The sequence below is a fragment of the Rattus norvegicus genome, chromosome 7, assembly GCF_021556685.1.
Source record: "Rattus norvegicus strain SHRSP/BbbUtx chromosome 7, alternate assembly SHRSP_T2T, whole genome shotgun sequence".
Lineage (NCBI taxonomy): Eukaryota > Metazoa > Chordata > Mammalia > Rodentia > Muridae > Rattus > Rattus norvegicus.
This window is the reverse complement of record NC_141540.1, coordinates 47,975,347-47,999,247: the sequence shown is the minus strand read 5'-3', so window position 1 is coordinate 47,999,247 and position 23,901 is coordinate 47,975,347. Positions and strand designations below refer to the sequence as shown.

Sequence of the window (23,901 nt, the reverse complement as noted above, 5' to 3'; positions counted from 1 at the left end):
CACATTTGTGAACAAATATATAGTTATCATTTCTCTAAAATGAACTATTATATATAAAAAGACACCATAAGTAATGGCTAACAGAAACAAATGATATCAGAAAAATACACAAATAAATATTACAACTACCAGTTATATATAGGCACAATTAATGACATATGTAACATTTCATTAATTAACAAACACTGTCTTAGAAATATTGGCACATGAAAGAATATTTGAAAAAGAACCAAATATAGACTTTAAAAATGTAAATCATACACGGGAAATTAAATTCTTATCTTCTAGCTCTAGCCCCACAGCAGGCAGAGACGAAAAAAGAGATTTGTAAACATGTGAGAACACATTCAAAATCCAGTGCAAAGGGTTGAAAGTCCAAGTGGGGAGAATACAGAGAGGAATGCAAAGATGTTCTAAATCAGAGGTTCTCAACCTGTGGGTCGACCCTTGGGTGGTGGGATGATCTTTCCACAGGGGTCACCTAAGATCCTTGGCAAATACAGATATTTGCGTTACAATTCACAAGAGTAACAAAATTTTCAGTTATGAAGAGGTTATGGAGATAATTTTATGGTTGGTGGTCATCACAACATGAGGAACTGTATTAAAAGGAGGCCACATTAGGAAGGTTAAGAAGGAGTGGTCTAAATTTTGGCTAATTCAAGTTTCAGGTAAAGAAGCAGCTAAGCAAAGTACAACATGGTGACAATGAAAATTATCCTGAACTATGTGAAAACAAATCCATGATATTGAATCCTACATAGGACATGTTTGGAATGAGATGCATAGCCAGTGCGTCAACCATACTTCAGAAGAATAGGACATTGAAAATATAATAAATTTGATAGCCAAATTATCCGGAGAGGACTGCAAGAAGTGTCTTTCCTGTTTCAGAACTGATGAAGTTATACTCAGATTTTCTGTTACGCCAAACCTGTCACCTTTCAACGCCATGCAGTGAGACTGAAAGTTGATGTCTAACAGCAAAATGAAAATGATGTTTTAAAGAAGTAAACTAAAAAAAGGAAATTTTGGTTAATTATATATTTCATTAAATCTAATATGTGCAATGTGATTTGTAGGACTAGAATCTAAATGGATAGGTACAACTAACTTCCACAGTAGTAGAAAAAAGAAGAAAAAGCATTCAATACATTTTGAATGCAAGCAAAAGGACATGATGCAGGCATGATGAATGGAAATCACGAAATGTTGGATAAGTTCACATGTATCAGTCATGGTTGTTGGTTTTCCATGGCCTTGGCAAATTCCTTGAGAACAGCAACTTAAAGCAGGAAAATTTGACTCACAAGTGCTGTGGTCTCAGCCCATGGTTCCCGGGGTCTGTTTAAGGGGCCTGGGAGAAGGCAATATTCACGATGGTGGCTATGAATGAGACATGAATTTTTCTAAGTTAGAAACTTTTCTAAAAAGGTGTGCACTCACTGATAAGTGTATATTAGCCCGAAAGCTCGAATTACCCAAGACACAATCCTCAACCATATGAAGCTCAAGAAGAAGGACAACCAAAATGTGGATGCTTCACTACTTCTGAAAATGGGGAGCAAAAATATTCATAGGAGGGGTTCTGGAGGCAAAGTTTGGAGCAGAGACTGAAGGAATGGCCATTCAGAGCCTGCCCCACATGTGCCCCATAGATATACAGCCACCAAGACGAGATAAGATTGATAAAGCGAAGAAGTACATGCTGACAGGAACCAGATATAGATGTCTCCTGAGAGATGCAGCCAGAGCATGTCAAATACAGAGACAAATACCAGCAGCAAACCACTGAACTGAGAACGGGATCCCCATTGGAGGAATTACAGAAAGGATTCAAAGAGCTGAAGGGGTTTGAGACCTCATAAGAACAACAATGCCAACAACCAGAGCTCTCAGGGACTAAACCACTGCCCAAAGACTATACATGGACTGACCCATGACTCCAACTGCATATGTAGCAGAGGATGGCCTTGTTGGGCAACAAGGGAAGGAGAAACCCTTGGTCCTGCCAAGGTTGGACCCCCCCAGTGTAGGGGTGGGGCAGGAAGGGAGTTGGATGGGGAGGGGATCACCCTTATGGAAGAAGAGAAGGAGGATGGGATAGGGGGCTTATGGCTGGGAAACCAGGAAAGGGAATAACATTTGAAGTGTAAATTTTTTTTTAAATCCAATAAAAAAAGAAAAGTTAGGAAAAGTTCGGGATTCAATACCTTGTTCAAGAGCACATCTCTAATGATTTAACTCCCCCTAACCTACTACCTTTTAAGGATGCCAGCTGCACCCACAATATTGGGAACTGGGCATGAATCTTTCAACAGCTGAAAAGTCAGGGACATTCCAAACAATAACAGCAGTTTCTTAGGAGACCCAACCTAACTATGGATGATTCAAGTAGGATTAGGTTAAGCAATCTAAAACATGAAGAAATTATTTTTGTTAGTATAATTTCAAATACCACAAACACTAAACAAATGGGGTATTATAGACTTTAGTTGAGGAAAAGATAGGGTTTTCAGAATATAAAATGTTCCTCACAGCTCCAACATTGAGAGCTGCTCATTTTATGAAAAGAGTGTGTATATTTTAGAAGTTGCACCTAAGTAGAAAAAGAGGGTATGCCTTGAAGACTATGCTTGCATGGACCCCAGTCTCTAGTGAGAGAGAACCACAACTTTAAAGACTTCTACCTACTTTCATGAATTTGCCCAACCATGTGGGCATGTGATTAGACTTAACTCTTGAAGTAAAACGTATTTTTTTTGTCTTTACTTATTTATGTCAGAAATGTCAGGGCAACTAGGAAAGTAACTAATAACTGGCGTGGTGTCGTTGCCATGGATAAATATGACTGTGTGCTCCTTAAATGCTTGGAACTGATTCATGATTGGGATTTGGAAGATGTTGTAGACACAGAGAATAAAACTCGAGAATTCTGGAAGCTCAACTGAATTTATAATTCTGCTAAGAGTTCTGGACATCAAAATGCAGGAAAATTCAGACAGCAAGCCCTGAGGCATGAAGCTACATATGGGAATAAATACAATGTTTAAACATTTACTACAAGCTATTCACAATGGATTGTCACAAAAATATGTATCTGCATCTTGTCCCTGTCCTGAGACCCTGGAGAAGACTTAGTTTTCAGTGATGAGCTACTTGGTCAGACAAAACGTCACTCCTCAAGCTGTGGCATACTTAGTACCATTTTTAGGGAGGATTGAGGTAAAGACAGTGGAAAGACTACAAACTTGGAGTGTGGTTATGAATGGCATAGGCTAAGAAATGCATGAATGGCAGTGAGATGACTGCCACGAAGAAGCCGATTATTTAAAGAGAGGGAGAACATCAGAAAAGGGAACTGGTGTGCGTGTGGGAATGTCATTGGGGAAGAATATGAATTATAAAAATTGTGTTATGTAAATTCTATAACAATACCCATCACTTTGCATGGCAACCTTAAAATTAACACCAAAACCTTGTACGTAATATATGATAGAGAAGATTGGAGGAATATTTAAAGATGGCATAGTACTTTAATGAACAGGTAAGATGATAATGTAAAAATACAAATTAGGTCTTGAGTAAATATCAGGAATTGACAAGACATATATCTGAAGATCCAGAGTGTGGAAGAATAAGTTTATCTGATAGTCTTATGTTTGAGAAGAGCTCCTCTCTGACGCACTGATGCACTATGCTGGTTCTGAGCAGCAAAGTAATGTCTTGACTGAATTTCTGTCACTGTGTTCAACAGTTCAGGCATTCAGAGGCTGCTGTAGCCATAGTCCGAATAGCCTGATTAATGCTTGATCATCTGACCCTCCTTGATGTTATTTATACAACTTAAATATATGTTGGAAATACAAACCATGTAAGTGGTACAAGCTTATGGATATTTAAGCCAAAGTTTTAAAAGAAAGCCTAGGATCCCAGGCTACATGTAACAGGGCAGGAGTAGCCACATCGTGCTAGGTCTCCGCTCCCTAATCCAACTCAAAATGGTGCAGGTCCTCTGCAATGTGCCCCAGTCCAGTAATGTTCCATCCCAGCATAAGACAAATGATCTTGCACTAAACTCAGTGGAGCCATGAATAAAAATGTCTTCTGCCCTTTGTGGAAGGAATTTGTCAACAATGAGGAGGAAAGTAACTAATGCAGTCACAATGTACTTCACCTTGTGTGAACTAGTATAACACACGAGGCAAAAATTAAGTTGTAACAAGAAGAGAGTTCAACTATTAGGAACTTTTAATGACATTTCTTTCACTAATTTATAGACTATTTCAAAGAATCAGTAAGGATATGATTTGATAAACATGTTAAATAAATAGTGGCTGAAGGTCTTATATAGCACATGGATTGACTGAAAGCATGTGTTACCCTGAACACAGAACCCTGAACAGAAGGAACTTTCCCAAACCTGAAATCCTCCTGGCTTTAAATAAGGATTAAAAATTGTTAAGGATGAACCTCTTGTGTAGTGAATTTTCCAAATGTAATGCTATTAAGTATAAGTAAATAGCACTAAACTAATGCAAACGATGCTCGTTTGGCTATAGATTTAAAAATTGTTAGAATTACATGTAGAAAAAATCATAACTATCTATTAGAAAAGGAATTATAAAATAATAAAGCTTTATGTTTCCTCAGATCAGTGGTTAATATAAAGTAGAGGAAAAATATACCATTATGCACCAATAAAGTATAATTAGTTTAAAAACACTAGTAAATTGGCAAGTGTCCTTCATGAGAAAATCACAGAGAAACAGCTTTGTGGAATAACAGATATTGTAATGACTTCATGTCAGTGTATTTGAAAAAAAAAGGAAGAAATGAAAACAAACAACTTAGAGAAATCTTACCAAAGCGAGCCCAAATTTAAAAGTTAACCATATGAATAAGCTAAAAGTATTTCAATTTTTTTTTAGTTAGTGTCTTATTACATAACCCTGACTGAACAGGAACTCACTGTGTAGCCAAGGCTCACCTTGAATACACATAATGACTCTGTCCTCTCAATGCTGTGGGTAAAGGAATGCAATAGTATAACTTTAAATGACTAATCATAAATAAATATATAATAAATATAAATATATAATAAATATAAGTGAATAAATAATCTCAAAATATTATATTTTTAAATAATATATCATTAAACAAAATGTGATAATTAAGAAATATGGGAAATATTAAAATTTTGAAAATTTTAGGAAAACCTTATATATATTATGTTTTTGGTCATAAAATATTAAGTCTTCTTAAGTTAATGGCTTATACAAATCAATTAAATTCCAAGTGACAGTAATTTTTGTAGTGGACAAGCAGAGCCAAAGCTTAGCTCATGGAGTAAAAATCCATAAACTATTGAAATACACATAACCATGACAAAGTGAGAAAACTCATCCTATCACTTCTCCCCAGTTCTCATCAAGCCCAGTCTGTTTTGCCCAACTACCAGGCATATCGTGTTGTCACAGAGGGGCCAAACCATTAAAGAAAACTTATTTCCTTCTTTCAGAAGCCATTAAATGGCAACAGACCCTCAATTGGAGTTGGAATTTTATTCCTGCCTTACTTCCTCTGGGCTGGGATTTTATCTGTTTGTAGTTCATACAAGTTTTTGTACATTGCCATCACTGTGTGTTCTTATGTCCAACTGTCCTACTAAATTTATTCCTCTTTTCTTAAGACTTCTCTGAACATTAAGAGAAGCAGTACAATATATATGTCCAGTCTAGTACAAAGAATTCCATTATCAATCTTTCTATGTTGACTAGTTGAAAGTCTCTGTGTTAACAGCCATCTAATTCATGAAGCTTCTCTGATAAGAAGTATGAGATGCTCTAATCTATCTTATACTGACAGGTCATTAAAAGTTGTTTTAATACTCTGTCTACTAAGCATAGTAGTAGTACTGAGACACACCACCACCTTGGGCCTGTAATCCATCTAGACACAAATTCTTTTCCCTTTAACCCAATATAAGGTTTCCCTTCATGAAGTGGATCCTAGAACCAATCAGAATGTGGTTGGTTACTCCCATAGCATTTGTACCACTATGTAAACAATGGTGATATCTTGCCAGGTTAGTCATAACTGGGTCTTACAGGGTCACAGCTTAGTGTGGTTCATGATCAATTTTTTTCTTCAGGGAGTGGATATAACACCTTCCAATAAGATGAAAGCTAGTCAGTAGGGATGAAGCTTCCAGTGAACACAAGCTTGGTTTCTCTATTCTATGTTCTCAATCATACAATGTCCTTTGTGAAAGGATCTTATTATCAAATTCTGGAGAGTAATCAAGAGCATTCTTGTGGACTCTGATGCTTGGAAGTCCATGGGACCCCATTGACCAATAGTTTAAAGAAGTAACTCATTCCAGGTACTGTTTTTATTTCTAATATAAGCTATCTAGTTGGGGCATTAAGTGTTTTTTCCAAATAGACTTAAAGGAGCATGACGACAATGTCAATTCAATTTGTAGAGTTTTTTTTTCCAAGTATAAATTTGACACATAGAACTTATAATTTGAATGAAAAGTCAGGTGCACAAGTAACTAGAATCAAGTCTATAGAGATAAGTTCTTGTCATATATGTAAACTGTCATCTATCACAACTTCTAGAAGTTACAGAATTGCCTGTGTGTCAAACAACAATGCTATTGATGAACTATGATAGGTGCATTGAATTAAAAGTAGTGCAAAATATAGTAGAACCATTACCAAATACCGAGTAACTCCCACAAATATCTAACAAAAAAAGAAAATCTCCAGATTTCCTTTAGTTATGTATAGGTCATAAACAAATAACACGGGGTCTGGGCAGATTTCTAAGTATTCAAAAGGGCATGCTACTCTTGTAGAGAACTGGAGTTTAGTTCCCAGGATCCATCTGAGGTAGCTCACTAGCACCGGGAATTCTTGCTCCAGGGAATCTGACGCCTTCTTCTGGCTTCTGTGGGCACTAGAATGGGTGCAGACAAATAAATACAATTTTAAAATAAGTTTTTATAAATATCAAACACTATGTTGCTCACATGCCTAGGAGGGCGAGGACAAAAGTGGAATCTAGACAGCTAATATATAGCTGTTGAACTTGGGAATTTTTTCATAAACTTTGGATTTGAAGAGTCTGTTCTAATATTTGAATTAAACAAATATTAGATCTCATGGACAATTTATTGATTTTTAACTTATATACTTCTTGATTCTTTCTAAATCTTAGGATCTCATATTCATGCTAGGTTAAGTTTTTGTGTGTTCTGTAATAGTTTGAAGCTGAGAGTGACTTCTGTGTTCAGTTCATTCTGTATCTATGGGCTTCCTTTAATAGCATAAAAGTATATCAGAAGTCCTTAACTTGTTTCTAAAAATTTGAAATCTATCAGAAAAACATCATTTCTTTACAATAAAGTCTTAGCACATGAAATAATGATTCATCTTTTTATGAATAAAGTAATAAGAATAAAAATATTTCCTAAGGTTTCTGCAGAACAAAATTCTCTTTATATTTTTCAGGCCATATTGATTCAATGTATAAAATAAAAAACATTTATTTATTTTTATTTACAATGCAAACAACATTTTACGATCTATTCAGCATTTCATATGAAATTTTTTAGTGACCAAAAACTATATTTAATTAAAAGCCATAAACATCATTGTATAAAAATGATAAAATGTTATAATAGGCACAAATAGAAGTTCATTATAAATGTATATGTTTGTGCTACAGAAATATTTCTATTAAAGTGTTATGCAATAATTTATGATTATAATTATATCAAGAAAATTTTAAATTGCTTATTTAAAGCTCCTAGACTTAATGAATCAATATAATATCACTTATTATCTTCTATTGAAACTAAGTCATTGGCTTAGGTACCAATTAATAAAAACATATGAATAAGTGTAATTACAGATGTCTTTTTATCAAAGAGCAAAACCCTGTATATATGTTTATATCAAAACCAGAAAAATTGAACTACAAAAATGTCAATGCTACTTATTTGGTCAATATGACTATATTATTCTGAAAACCAACCTAATTACATCATTACTCTTGATTATTCTTTTGGGTGGGCCCTAGTTTGGATGACCTGCCATATTAACACTCCCTGAGGGAATCTAGGTTAGACAGAGGAATATTTTCCAAGGATAATTAAATTAAAAGAGTGAAACAGGAGAGAATCATGTCAATGGAACCTCCTTCATGGTTATTACTAAGCAATTGCTAAAAATTATTTGAAATAACTTAAAATCAATTAGGACCATACACCCTTCTTATCTCTTGGAAATTGATTTTTCTCTGTAAAAGACATGTGAGAACCTTTACATATTATGAAAGAAAATATAGTTTTAAAAAATATCTGTTGGAGCTTTACATTTTTCTAAGGATGACTTCCTGGACTAACTTCCAGAAAAGTGTTCTCCCTACCATTATTACTAACTCTGAAGTATTCCCTTCACTCCAGTAACCCCCTGGAAACTTTAACTCAAATATATTCTTTTCCTTGCAAGATTGGTAAGGTCTGGTCTGTGCCAAGAGGGACAATGTTAAAACTACACAAAATGGATTCCATTTTATTTCGATATTATGGGAATGTATATAATCCAGAGGTTAGTCTAGGAAGCCCTACTTGGAAAAATTCTAAATCGTCAATGGATTTTTAAAAATGCATATTTTTTCTTTCATAAAATGTAAGGGTTCTCACATGGTTTTATAGAGAAAAATGTCAGTCACAAAATATATATTAGGGGTACCATAGTTATAAATTTTATTAGTATATTCACAATAACCATAAAAAGAAGCAGAGATAATAAATCAATACTCTATACAATCTATAGGTGAAAATCCAGTTTTCTCTGTACAAATTATTTTCTTATAAGTACAAGACAAATGAAATATTATTCCAAAATGTTCCTTAAATTAAAGAGTTTGAAAGTTAACTTATTATATGTCCCAACTTAAATCCTATGCTCATGAATACTGAAGTGCATGCCATATTCATATGAAACTGTAGGGGAAAATCTAAGCTCTATAGACTGCTACGTAGTTCTAAAAATGATGTCCTGTTGATGCTTTAGATAGTGTTACTTAGAAATAATCACACGGCAAGGAGGAGGCACGATCAGTATGGCGTTAGCCGCAAGGCTTCTGGTGTCTGGGCAGAGCATTGTTACTGAATCACAACAGTTGGCCCTAAAATGTTGCCTTTGATTTTTTATTAAGCAATATAACAATAAACTATTTATTTTGATAAATATTTTATTAAATATATAAATACACAATAAATATATATATGAAGTATATAAATTTAAATAATATATATATATATAAATATTTTATCCAAGTATTTCTTGGTTCTTTGGATTTCCTTAAAAGTTTTGTGTCAGGAAAATACCTTTCTTATCTTCCTTACCTTAACCCAGTCCCAGGCACAGTTACAAACATTTGTTAATATAGACTACCTAAGTTTTTTTTTTTTCAATTTATATGACTGTCAGGGAAGGAACTGTGGAAGTGTCTCTAAGAATACATTATATACACATGAGCAAGATGACATAGATCAGCTGATGAACACAATATTAAAAATATGCTATATTTTGGTACAATTAGTCTAGTTTTTTGTAATTAGATAAAAAACACTTAAAGGAATTTTTTGTTATTTCAGAAGTATTCAACTGTATCAAGCAATTCTGTTTAAAGAATAATCTTATAAAATCCAAAAGATATATAACTTCACAATTACCATTGTTTATTTTTTATTTTATATAATTCTATCATATATAAATATATAATATATCTTATTTACATAAAATATATAAATTATATATATATTTATTTAGAGGTTTTGGGGGCTTTTAGAAAAGTAATTTATGTTTCTTGTATACCTCATCCACCAAACAACCCAGTATTGAGAATTATTTCAAAGTCAGAAACTGACAAGTATCTTTCATTCTGTTTTTTAAAATCTATTTGGCCATAAAAACTGAATGAACTGAGTACAGGATTGACTAATGCTGTTGTTAGCCTTTGACCTTATATATATAATTTTGGCTGCCCTCCCAAAGTTTCAGTTTTTAATCTTTTAACCAACAGTCTTCGTCTTTATTCATTAAGTCATTTTTTTCTCTTAGTGAGCCAGTTTATGTATACTTAAATATGTCTTTAAAGGATAGTGATGTTGCTGTCACATTCAAATGGCTCTGAAAGTGTTATTGGTTTTTTGCCAGTGCTGTCTGCGTTCCAGCCACAGACTGGCTTGGTTAAGGAAGAAGCTGTAAACAGCCTATCAACAAGTATTTATACAGATGTTAATGAAACTCAAATTCTCTCAGTGTATTTATGCCAAATTCTACTTTCCGTTGTCCTTTATTTGTGAGGTATGAGGTAATAATTTCTTCGGTAAACACATCCAAACCATTTATACTTTATAAAGAAATTTTTAGTATTTCCAGCATGAGCTACATAAAATCAACCATTTATCAAAATGACTTAAAATATTTCACAGCACAAGAAGAAGCATTTTCTGTAGCCACAACAATGTCCTCCAAAAGCTTTTGGTAAACAGATGAACTCATCTCTGCTCATGAAACCAAGACTAGTTCAAAATTATATTATGGAGAAAAGCCATTAGAGAAAAAGGAAACGGTCATGGGAAAGTTACCACGTGAATTAAAATATAACTACTTAGTTTATTTCTCCATGCCCTAAATGATAATTGAATCTTAATTTCCCTCTATATAGGATATTATGCAGAAAATTTAGAAATTGATTTATTTGAAGCATATGGATTTAATGAGCACCTCTTATTGCCTTTTATGAAGAAAAGAATAATATTTCCATGAATTTTCAAATTACTTCATTTCTTTGGTGAAGCTCTTACAGAAAAGTGCTCTCTTCTTCTCTAGCTTACGTTCACTGCGGACTATGAAGAGGTCATCCTTTTGGCTCTGTGTTTTGATTTGCCAGTTTTAGTTGTCTCTTTATTTATTTATTTTTAATTCTGAGGTAATTCTGACATTCAGAGTTAAGGATCCTTCCTAATCTAGTAACTAAGTTAATCATGTTTGGACACATGCTCTCTTCTGTAATACTCCCTCTTGTCTACACACTAAAGACCTTTGCATTATAGTTTCTCTCTTTTTAAGAACAGAAAGAACAACTGTGACAGATGCTCTTTTTTCACTGATATTTACTGAGCCTCATACAATGCATTATGTATACCAGGCATCATACTATGCCTTAGTATTTTCAAGAGCTTATATTGTAAGAGGCAAAATATATAAAACCAGGAAATTATTATATGACTTAAGAAAAAGTATCCTGGAGTTCTTCTTGGTTCCTCTAAAATGAATATTCATGTACTTGTCATGTTTCTTGTTGTTGTGACATAGTACAGGACCAAAGCAACTAAGGGAGAAGGACTCAACTTCGTCCTTGGCTTCCGTTCCTTATGGCAGGGAGCACATGAAGTCCACAGAAACTGGTGGGGCCATGTCAGTCAGATTCTTGTCAACTTAATCATCTGGGAGATAGAAAGAAATAAAACAACAACAACAGCACACTTAATTGAGAAAATACTGCTATTAGATATAGCTGTGTCCCTTTTTTTTAAATAAATGGTGGGTCCTGCGCACTCTGAGTGGTGCCACTTCTGAGGCAGTGGTCCTGGCTTAAATAGGAAAGTGGTCTAAGCAAGCCATGAGAAGCAAGCCAGTAAACACCACCCATCCATGGTCTCTGGATCCATTTCTACTTCCAGCTTTCTGCACCGTGTGAGTTTCTGTCTTGATGTTTGACCATAATGGGTAGTAATTAAAATGTGTAAGCCAAATAAGTACATTCCTCCCCAGACTGGTTTTGGTTAGTGTTTAATCACGCCAACAGAAGCCAAGCTAGGACAAATTGGTACCACAGAATGAGCTATCACGGAGATTGGCCTGATCACGCATTTTGGGGAAGGATTATAGGATTTTAGAGTTTGTGTCTGGAGCACATTGAGTGCTAGTGTTTAATAAGCTCTTTGAAACTTGGAAGATAATGCTCACTGATGTTTCACTGACAGGGGTTTGTCTTATGAAGTCTCAGACAGAAGCAAAGATTATCAGGGCTGCTCATGTGACATATTTGAATTAACAACCTCTGGTTTCTGGTCAGCTAGGGCTGAAGAAACAGCAGTGATGAAGAAACAAGAGCCAAACAGTGTTTGAGAGGCCCTTGGTCCTGTGAAGAGTTGATGCCCCAGTGTAGGGGAATGTCAGGGCAAAGAGGCAGGAGGAGGGAGAGCAGGTGGGGAGCACTCTCAGAGAGGCAGGGGATGGGGGGATGGACTGGTGGGCTCCAAAAGGGGGATAACATTTGAAATGTAAATAAAGAGAATATCCAATAAAAGAAAAGAAAAAGAAACAACTTAAAAAACTAAAAAAGAAAAAAGAAAAATGAGAATCTTGGAAAAGTTATCAGTCTGTGTATTGCATGAAGTGAAAATTTGTACTTAAGTAAACTTCCTGATTAATTACTGCCCCTAAATGTTCATTAATAGACCTTTTGCAAAAGATTAAGTAAGGCATAAACTGGTTCCCATTTGTGCTGGAAGAAACCAAATTAGGGCTTATTTCTATTTTCATTTTAAAAAGTTGTAATTGCTGATATAAATAAAACATGCTTCATAAATAAATAAATAAAATCATAAATAAAAATCTTCCAGCAAACAAACAAGAAAGAAAGAAAGAAAGAAAGAAAGAAAGAAGGAAGGAAGGAAGGAAGGAAGGAAGGAAGGAAGGAAGGAAGGAAGGGAGGGAGGAAACAACCACTAAACTGAAGTCAAACTTGTTTCCTGAGACAACTGATCATAGTTAAGTAGGACTGAGCTATCTACCCTGGTTAAGAAAGAACCTCTTGGGAATTATTTCCTCAAGGTCAACACAGAGAAGCTGTGGTTCCCCGGGTGGGGAAGTAAGGGAGACAGCCAAGCCTAGTAATCCCCGACATGGTACTGATTTTATACCGTGGAAGGATCACAGCTGAAGTGTAGCACTGTGTACCAGGATTAGAGTCCTTGTAGAAAGATCATTGGTGAAACTGTACCCTTATTTGCAATAGAGAACCCCAGAAAGTTGGAGATGCCAGGACAGTGGGTGAATCACTGCATAAAGCAGGCATGAGCCAAAAAGGCAAGTTGATTTTGCTGTTAGACAAACAGAATTAGAGCTTCCAAAACTCTTTAGAACCCAGAAGACCAGGACTGAGTTCCAGACATTGGACAATGAACTATTAGCACAGTTCGGGTTTTGTTTGGCTTGCATCTAGTTGTTACTGTGCCTGGTTCTCCATATTGGAAAAAGATTATGTAACTTATTATTTTTTATAGGATCCCATAGTTGAAAGATTTTTTTAAAGATATTGGCCACTTTTTAAGTGCTTTTAATATATTTGAATTTTAAGGGTTATAGAACTCTTAAAGTTACATTATGACATTAAAATGAGATATTGAAGATTTAAAAAAGAAAGATTATAGCTTAACAGTGACAGGTTTAGGTGTGAAGCTGGCAACATGGAAATCGTGCTAGTGTTTTGGTCAACTTCATGCGAGTTAGAGTGAAAAGAAGTAAAGAGCCTCAACTGTGACAGTGCCTCTATCATATTTGCTGGCGAGCAAGTCTGTGCGAGTTTTCCTGGCGAGTGCTTGATGAGCAAATGCCCTAGCCATTTGAATCACATTCGAGCATATGATCCTAAGTTGCATAAAAAATAATATGAATGAGAAACTAGAAAGAATCTGATAATCAGCATTCCTTTATGGTCTCTGATTCATTTTCTCTCTCCAGAGTTCGGTTTTGGTTGAATTCCACCCTAGGCTTCCCTCAATAATGGACAAGGATCAGGCTGCATAAGCCAAATAAATCCTTTCCTTCCCACATTTTTGGTTCACGTTATAGCACGATGGTAAGATCCAAAGTAGGACAAGAGGTCTTCTTGTGTCATGCAGAAAGCTAGACATCAAAACAAGTTGGCTGTACCTTCAAAGGCCCATTCATAATGGCTTAAATCTACCTGACCATATCCCAAATACTTCACAGTCTCCCAAAACTGCACAGCCAAATGACAACCAAGTATTCAAACCACACCAATACCCAACCTAATTTAAATATAAAGTACATGGTTGAACTCAGATAGTTTACTCTGAGGTATAGTTTTTATAAGTATAATTGAAGACTTGAAGTAGAAATGCCATCAGTGAAGAAAAAGCATGCAGGCATGAGAATCTGACGAATTGTAGTGTGTCTGGTGGATTATGGTAAGAATTTAAAAGTTACCTCACAAGATCTAAGGTAAGACTTGTCTATACTATTTAAAAAGCACTTTGAGTATTATCCAAAGGCAGGTGAAAAACAAGATTTTCAGTTTTGGATTTGAAGATATATAATGGATTATTTATAAGTGATGTGTTAGCTTTGACAAGCAATTTAGCTAAAGGAAGGAAAGATTTATTTGGCTTACAATATCAGAGCTTGCAGTTTATGGAGTCTGTTGTTTCATATCTAAGGGAATGCAGAGCATCATAGTGGGGAGGATATGCAAAAGCAAAGCTGCTCACTTGCAGGAGAGAGAGAGAGAGAGAGAGAGAGAGAGAGAGAGAGAGAGAGAGAGAGAGAGAGAGAGACAGACAGACAAAATATACCCTTCAAAGGCTTCCCAGCTCACCCCACCTCTCACAGTTTCTACTGCCTCCAATGCCCATTTAGTCATTGTACTACCCGTGGATTTACACATTGGTATAATTTGAGACCCAGTACTACCTCACTGCAATCTCAAGGATGTTGCATTGGGTAATACATGAGCCATTGAGGGTACTACAGATTCAAACCATACAGAAGCCTTTTATCTAATGAGGAGATATAAACAGTGATTCAAGGACTTAACTGAAGTCACCTTACAAGGACAGTATAACTAAGATCTTGAAGGACCAGTAGGAGCATTATACTATATAGCCAGAAACAAAAGAACATCAGTGAGCTAGTGCTGAGAAGATCTTCTAAGGAAGAATATCATCTGAGATCAAATGGACTGGCAAAAATTAACCCTCAAATGTGATGCTCTTGTGGGGTTACAAAAGAAGAGAAAAAAAAGACAAATGTAATGAAAGAAAATCTAAAGGAAACAAGATTTATGAGGGGTAATGACAGTGATGTCTTGAAGTCATTGCTACTTTTCTATTTCAATGAAGAGACACTGTCTTAGGGTTTCATTGCTGTGAAGAAACACCACAACCAAGGCAACTCTTATAAAGGACAGCACTTAATTGGGTCTGGATTATTGGTTCTGAGGTTCAATCCATTATTATCAAGGTAGGATTATGCCAGTGTCCAGACAGACAAGGCACAGAGAAGGAGCCGACAGGTCTAAATCTTGATCTGAAGGCAAAGAAGAGAACACTGGCTCCCATGTAGCTAGAAGGAGGGTCTCAACGTCCACCCCCACTGTGACACACTTTCTCCAAGAAGGCCACACCTATTCTAACAAGACCATACCTCCTAATAGTGCCACTACCTATGCCAAGTATATTCACCATAACCAATACAACATATCAAAAAGGTATTTATTGGAGTTCATGGTTGCAGAGGGTTAGAGTCCCTGATCATCATGGTGAGAAACATACCATGAGCAAGCATGACATTTGCATAGTACCTGGGAGTTACAACCTGATCCACAAGCACCCAGTAGAGAGAGAGGCACAGTCAGAGGATATGGGAAGGAAGGCTGAGAAGGGCAGGGCCTACACAAGGCCTGTACTAAGTTAGGTCTACAACATTTTATCAGGGAAACATTATAGGGTTCCCACCCCTAACTAAGCGTCTAGTGGCAGTTAGTGGTTGTTGGCAAGAGGTGTCAATGTCTTCAGTGATGTTGCTACAGAAAAGGAGACTCTGCTGTAGTAAATAACCCATCTGTGCTCTTGCTAGCAGCCCTACTCCAATTCAGTGAGTCGCTTGCAGTAAAATACCTGAAAGTGGCGTGGGGGGTGGGGGGTGACTTGCTGGGAAGAATGGTTTTCACATGCAAGGTAATGGGGAAGAAAGAAAGCTTGCTCAATTTCTTTCAAAATGGTCGAACTTGGAAAATAGAGACAATAGTAAAGGTATATTATTAAGGTAAACTCATTATAGTTTATGTGTTATTAGTGAAAAGATGCAGTATCCAGGGATCATTGCAAATGTCTGGTTTACCTAACTGGGAAGTTCAAGAGCAAATTTGGCTTAATGATGATGGTGGTGGTGGTGATGATGATGATGCTGAGGATGATGATTACAAGTAATGCATCTGAAGTTCAGCTGACAATATGAAATATTTAAGGAGTAAGGTGGAAGTTATCTATTTGAAGCTGTCCAATTTATAAGCCCTATGAGAGATAACTGTGTCTATTCTGTCATCATCAGAAGCTAGCACAGTATGAGGCATATAGTAAGGCATTCATCTAACCATATAGACCCCAACAAACCACATCTAAAAAGTAATCTATGAAAGAGCCAAAAGGTAGCAATCAAAATATATGAAAGAAGTGAACTAGTCTGTGCATTTTCATTTAACAGAGAAGTCAATGATGAGAATAAGTGAAATGTGTTTTTAAGATAAAATTTACAGCCTTATATTTGTTTGGAATTGGTTGAGTCACTTCACACTGGCTAGCTTTAAATTCACACCAATCCTATTACCTCAATCTGTAAAATGATGGGAGCATAAGAGTAAGCAACCACACCCATCTTAGCTGTAGGATATAGCATTTACAAATTACTTCTTGCTTTGCTATACTAGGAACTGAAGCTCGGACTCTATGCATACTAGCGAAGCTCTCCTCCACTTACCTAAATGTCCAGCCCTTAAATCTTGGAAAGTCCAATTTCAATTTAGCAAAGTAAGATTATAATAAATTACAAAAGAATAGAATGTGACAAAATAAAGACAAAGAATAAATGAAAGGGTTTTGTTGTAGAAGACAAATCACTGAAAATGTATAGCATTTCTTCCCAGAGTCCTAGACTTCATGCAGTTTTTTTACTTCAGACATGCAAGAAACAAATCCTAAGAGGAAAATGACGAATAGTTTTGAAGACATTTAGTTTTACACAAATTTGCATGCCTAGAATGATAGCCTTTTTGAAGAAAGAGTAAAAACTGAAATCAACAATGAACCAGAAAAATATTTTTGCCACTAATGACAGAGGAAGAATTTATGCTTAGTCAGCATCATAAATGAAGATGCCTATACTCAGATAGTTTCTAATCTGAAAGAATGAAAACATTTTACACCATATATAATATAAAATTAGTGAATAATGTCTAATGTCGTGTGCTAATGTCGTTTACTTGGCAGTAAAGAAATACTGTAAGAAGAATGACCAAAGTGAAGATGCTTCTTTAAAGGGGGAACAAAAATATTCCTAGGAGGAGATATGGAGACAACATTTGGAGCAGAGACTGAAGTAATGGCCATTCATATCCTGCCCCACCTGGGGATCCAGCCTATATATATATATATATATATATATATATATATATATCCACCAAAACTAGACAATATTGTTGAAGCCAAGAAGTGCATGCTGACAGGAGTCTGATATAGCTGTCTCCTGAGAGGCTCTGCCAGAGCAAGACAAATACGGAGGCAAATGCTTGCAGCAAACTATTGAACCGAGAATGGGGTTACCAATGGAAGAGTTAGAGAAAGGATTGAAGGAGCTGAAGGGGTCTGCAACTCCATAAGAACAACAATGCCAACCAACCAGAGCTCCTAGGGACTAAACCACTACCCAAAGAGTACACATGTAGGGATCCATGGCTCCAGCTGCATATGTAGTAGATTATGGCCTTGTTGGGCACCAATGGGAGGAGAAGCCCTTGGTCCTACCAAGGCTGGACCCCCAGTGTAGGGGAATGTCTAGTAGGAATGCTGGAAGGGAGTGTGGTTGGGTAGGGGGAACACTCTTATAGAAGAATGGGAGGGGGATGGGATAGGGGGCTTATGGACAGGAAACTGGGAAATGTAAATTAAAAATATCCAATAAAAAAATACAGTAAGGCCATAATTAGACAATATTGTTCAATCATCAACAACCTTTAAAGTATTTAATATGGCAACATGAAGCAAGGTTTCAGTGAACTGTATTTGTGGAGAATAAAGATCAGAGACATTTTTAAGCCAGATACACATATTATAACTTGTTTTCTACACATTAAGGATTAAGGTATAAGTCTTGGATCAACTAAGCATCAGACTCACTTAGGTCTTGCTACTTGCATCATGGATGAACTGTACCTGGTGTCGCCAAGCAAGAAAGGTAGATCACAATCCCGGATCTGCAGAGGAAAGACTTAACTTTATAGAGTAACTATAACAACTTCCTTTTCTGGCATCTGATAAATATTTTCTGCGTACCCACATTGCTATTTATGAAATATTTCTCCCCATGAGTTCACTGGCCATCCCAGACATATGAAGGAAGTCTTCATTGAGTTGTAACAACCAAGAAAAGGTTGCCTTGAGAGTCAGGTGGAAGCATCAGAAGAAAGAAGAACTTTAAACTTCTTTTAGGTTTTCCTAAATGTTGGCTCTCACATCTTACTTTGAAAACCAGCGTCCTTTCACTGACCTATACAGGAAAGACAGATGTACAGTGTTCATTCACATCATATTCAGCATTATGCATGTCATAATTGTGTGTACACAGTGTAATGTAGGCTTTTGCTATGATCTTTAAGATATGTTTCCTTTTCCAAAGAACTTACAAATATTCTGATTTGTAGGTCAAACTGTAAGTAAAATAATGTCTTGAATTAAAGACTTGATATTTTCTCTTTCTTTTACTTATTTGATTTTTTTAGTTTTTAGTGAACAGTCTGTTGCCCTGGCTTGTGGGACATTGGTCATGAGCCCATAGGCACCTTGACCTTGCAATGTTGTGTTAACTCTTCTAAATGTTGTGATTACATCTGCCCCTGGAAAAGGTGGCATTTTCAGCCAGCAGATCTGGCAGTTTTATATTCTTGTGAGTTTAGTTACTATGAATTGATATTAGATGCAGGCATCTGTCAAGCTTACAAAAGTGGCAAACCCTTAGCAGTTATGAGGGGTCCATAAAAGAGGCAGAGTAAAAGAGAACGCCCATGGTTCTCTTTAAGCAATGCCGCACAGCAGCTGCCTGGTGGTGTAATTCTAAATTGTGTGACACTGACATAGCAGGGATATTTGCCATGTTTTCACACACACACACACACACACACACACACACACACACACACACTGAGAGAACAGAGACAGAGATGCTTGAAACTTAACATAAAGACTGTTTTTTGCATGTTAGGTATATATATATATATAATATATATATACTTAATTTGTGTATGTGTTGGATATGAATCACCATTGTCACGGTATGTGGTGTGTGTAGATCAGAGGACAGCCTTTGGGAATCAGGTTTCTCCTTCTATCATCAATGCAAACGCCACGATGAAAATGTTTATTTTGCAAAATGTATGTGCATTCTTCATAAATGAACATAAAATTAATTTAACAAAACTCAGTTTTGTATAATTAAAATTCTGTTTTGAATACCTTTATTATAATTTATAAGTTCCATTGTATATGAAGATGTTATGACAATTTGATCTTAAAATAAGCTCAAAAATAAGACTGTTAATAAGCGTAAAAGTCTACTGTCTCCCCAAAACAACCCCAAGTTTTCTAACTGAATTTTAATTTAACCTGTGGTAGCTGCATTAAAATTTTCTTTTATTCTTCAATATAGATGTGATGAAACTCACACAGGAAAGAAGCCTCAGTTTAATGATGGACATTATTTCCTCAGCATGCCTCAATCAATCCCTCTTTTATTATGATGAAATTCTTGGGATTATGTGACCCCCAATGTTAATTCATTGAATAACAAAGGTGCACATTTCTTCCCAAGATGAGGAGGAAGAAGCAGCCTCCAAGGCAACTGCTGCAAAGGAAAAGTTAGAAAGGAGTAAGGAGTATACCTACCAGTGGCTGCATACACAAGTTGGCTTTCCTGAAGCAACTAGTTCCAGAAACGTGAAATGGTGAGGTCATTTCCTTTAAATTAGATTTCTGTATTGTAAACATATCTTGAAAAGTGAAACCTTGGTTAATTGTGCTAACACAAGCACAACTTCATAGCCAAAAGCCAATGCATCACATTGCCAAAAGGCTTTCCTACAGAGTAGATTTAATTGTTCTTTAGAGTCTTCACCATAAAATGTTTAGAAAAAAAAATCTATTCTGTAATGCTTAAAACCAACACATGAACCAGTCAGTCTCTTCTAGTTCATAAAGAAAAATGTAGTATCCAATAACTTTTGATGTGTCAATACATAAACTTTTTTAAAAATATTCTGTACATTGACAGCTGAAATTCTAGATGAGAATTTATGATGATGTATGTGACTTAAACTTTCATAAGAAAGCATAATGAAAATGGAAACATTTTTATTTGATGTGTCCATTGTAAACAAAGAAAAATTATGAGTATTTCACATTTTATTTTAAAGTTTTCCAATTAATGCAAACTTAAATTTGTGTCATGTAAATAACCAGGTTGACTGAATTTATAGTAATAGCATCCTTAAAATTATAACAAATACGACAGGATCTATGACTTACATATATTAACTTGACATGAGAGACTGTTCACAAGTCAAGGTACTGATGTAGATGTGATAGAGTAGAAAACATAACCAATATTTTTGAGGGTGAATTTTACTTGTTTGCACATTTAATATTACTACTTGCTTGAAAATAAATTCTTTAGTAGAAACAAACAATTGCTCAGAATCTCTATTTTCTATTTATTATATAAAAACTTCTTGAGGGAACGGGGGCTTATGGACAGGAAACTGGGAAGGGGAATAACATTTGAAATATGAATATAGAAATATATCTAATAAAAAATTTAGAAAAGAAGCCAGTTGGCAGAAAAAAATTGCTTTGTAATATATTGAAAGCTCACTTTTAAAATGGAAAAGCCCTCCTTTCCTATCTCTCCTCTCTCTCTCTCTCTCTCTCTCTCTCTCTCACTCTCTCTTTCTCGCTCTCTCTCTCACACACATACACAGAGAGAGAGAGAGAGACAGAGAGACACAGAGAGACACAGAGACAGAGAGAGAGACAGAGACAGAGAGAGAGACAGAGAGAGAGAGACAGAGAGAGAGAGACTGGTTTACCTCACTCAGGATATTTTCTAGTTCCATCCATTTGCCTATGAAATTCATGTAATCATTTGTTTTTAGTAGCTGAGTAGTAAGTACTCCATTGTGTAAATGTACCACACTTTCTGTATCCATTCATTTGTTGAAGGACATCAGGGCTGCTATGAACATAGTAGAGTATGTGTGCTTATTATATGTTGGGGCATCTTTTGGGTATATGCCCAGGAGTAGTATAGCTGGGTCCTCAGGTAGTACTATGTTCAATTTTCTGAGAAACTGCCAAACTGATTTCCAGAGTGGTTGTACAAGCTTTCAATCCCACCAACGATGGAGGATTGTTCCTATTTCTCCACATTATTGCCAGCATCAACTGTCACCTGAGGTTTTTTTTTTCTTTTTTTTTCTTTAAAATTTACATTTTTTTCTTCCTTTTTTTTATTAACTTGAGTATTTCTTATATACATTTCAAGTGTCGGTCAGCACTTCTTTGCTTCATCCATCTTGTCTAATTGGGTGGCTGTATATGTATGGGCCACATGTGGGGCAGGCTCTGAATGGGTGTTCCTTCAGTCTCTGTTTTAATCTTTGCCTCTCTCTTCCCTGCCAAGGGTATTCTTGTTCCCCTTTTAAAGAAGGAGTGAAGCATTCACATTTTGATCATCCGTCTTGAGTTTCATTTGTTCTAGGCATCGAGGGTGATTCAAGCATTTGGGCTAATAGCCACTTATCAATGAGTGCATACCATGTATGTCTTTCTGTGATTGGGTTAGCTCACTCAGGATGATATTTTCCAGTTCCAAACATTTGCCTACGAATTTCATAAAGTCGTTGTTTTTGATAGCTGAGTAATATTCCATTGTGTAGATGTACCACATTTTCTATATCCATTCCTCTGTTGAAGGGCATCTGTGTTCTTTCCAGCTTCTGGCTATTATAAATAAGGCTGCAATGAACATAGTGGAGCACGTGTCTTTTTTATATGTTGGGGCATCTTTTGGGTATATGCCCAAGAGAGGTATAGCTGGATCCTCAGGCAGTTCAATGTCCAATTTTCTGAGGATCCTCCAGACTGATTTCCAGAATGGTTTTCCCAGTATGCAATCCCACCAACAATGGAGGAGTGTTCCTCTTTCTCCACATCCTCGCCAGCATCTGTTGTCCCCTGAGTTTTTGATCTTAGCCATTCTCACTGGTGAGAGGTGAAATCTCAGGGTTGTTTTGATTTGCATTTCCCTTATGACTAAAGATGTTGAACATTTCTTTGGTGTTTCTCAGCCATTCGGCATTCCTCAGCTGTGAATTCTTTGTTTAGCTCTGAACCCCATTTTTTAATAGGGTTATTTGTTTCCCTGTGGTCTAACTTCTTGAGTTCTTTGTATATTTTGGATATAAGGCCTCTATCTGTTGTAGGATTGGTAAAGATCTTTTCCCAATCTGTTGGTTGCCGTTTTGTCCTAACCACAGTGTCCTTTGCCTTACAGAAGCTTTGCAGTTTTATGAGATCCCATTTGTCGATTCTTGATCTTAGAGCATAAGCCATTGGTGTTTTGTTCAGGAAATTTTTTCCAGTGCCCATGTGTTCCAGATGCTTCCCTAGTTTTTCTTCTATTAGTTTGAGTGTGTCTGGTTTGATGTGGACGTCCTTGATCCACTTGGACTTAAGCTTTGTATAGGGTGATAAGCATGGATCAATCTGCATTCTTCTACATGTTGACCTCCAGTTGAACCAGCACCATTTGCTGAAAATGCTATCTTTTTTCCATTGGATGGTTTTGGCTCCTTTGTCAAAAATCAAGTGACCATAGGTGTCTGGGTTCATTTCTGGGTCTTCAATTCTATTCCATTGGTCTATCTGTCTGTCTCTGTACCAATACCATGCAGTTTTTATCACTATTGCTCTGTAATACTGCTTGAGTTCAGGGATAGTGATTCCCCCTGAAGTCCTTTTATTTTTGAGGATAGCTTTAGATATCCTGGGTTTTTTGTTATTCCAGATGAATTTGCAAATTGTTCTGTCTAACTCTTTGAAGAATTGGATTGGTATTTTGATGGGGATTGCATTGAATCTGTAGATTGCTTTTGGTAAAATGGCCATTTTTACTATATTAATCCTGCCAATCCATGAGCATGAGAGATCTTTCCATCTTCTGAGGTCTTCTTCAATTTCTTTCCTCAGTGTCTTGAAGTTCTTATTGTACAGATCTTTTACTTGCTTGGTTAAAGTCACACCGAGGTACTTTATATTATTTGGGTCTATTATGAAGGGTGTCGTTTCCCTAATTTCTTTCTCGGCTTGTTTCTCTTTTGTATAGAGGAAGGCAACTGATTTATTTGAGTTAATTTTATACCCAGCCACTTTGCTGAAGTTGTTTATCAGCTTTAGTAGTTCTCTGGTGGAGCTTTTGGGATCACTTAAATATACTATCATATCATCTGCAAATAGTGATATTTTGACTTCTTCTTTTCCGATCTGTATCCCCTTGACCTCCTTTTGTTGTCTGATTGCTCTGGCTAGAACTTCAAGAACTATATTGAATAAGTAGGGAGAGAGTGGGCAGCCTTGTCTAGTCCCTGATTTTAGTGGGATTGCTTCAAGTTTCTCTCCATTTACTTTAATGTTAGCAACTGGTTTGCTGTATATGGCTTTTACTATGTTCAGGTATGGGCCTT

General features: G+C 36.1%; 1 protein-coding gene across 2 annotated transcripts in view; it reads left to right on the top strand.

Annotated features, from left to right (window-relative positions):
* The window catches only part of Lrriq1 (leucine-rich repeats and IQ motif containing 1), a 218,294-nt gene that overhangs the window by 152,015 nt on the left and 42,378 nt on the right, over nucleotides 1-23,901 (top strand). For both annotated transcript variants that reach the window (NM_001447135.1, XM_087556318.1), the window contains 1 exon segment: nucleotides 19,974-20,106. In NM_001447135.1, the coding sequence (NP_001434064.1) occupies nucleotides 19,974-20,106 (133 nt within the window).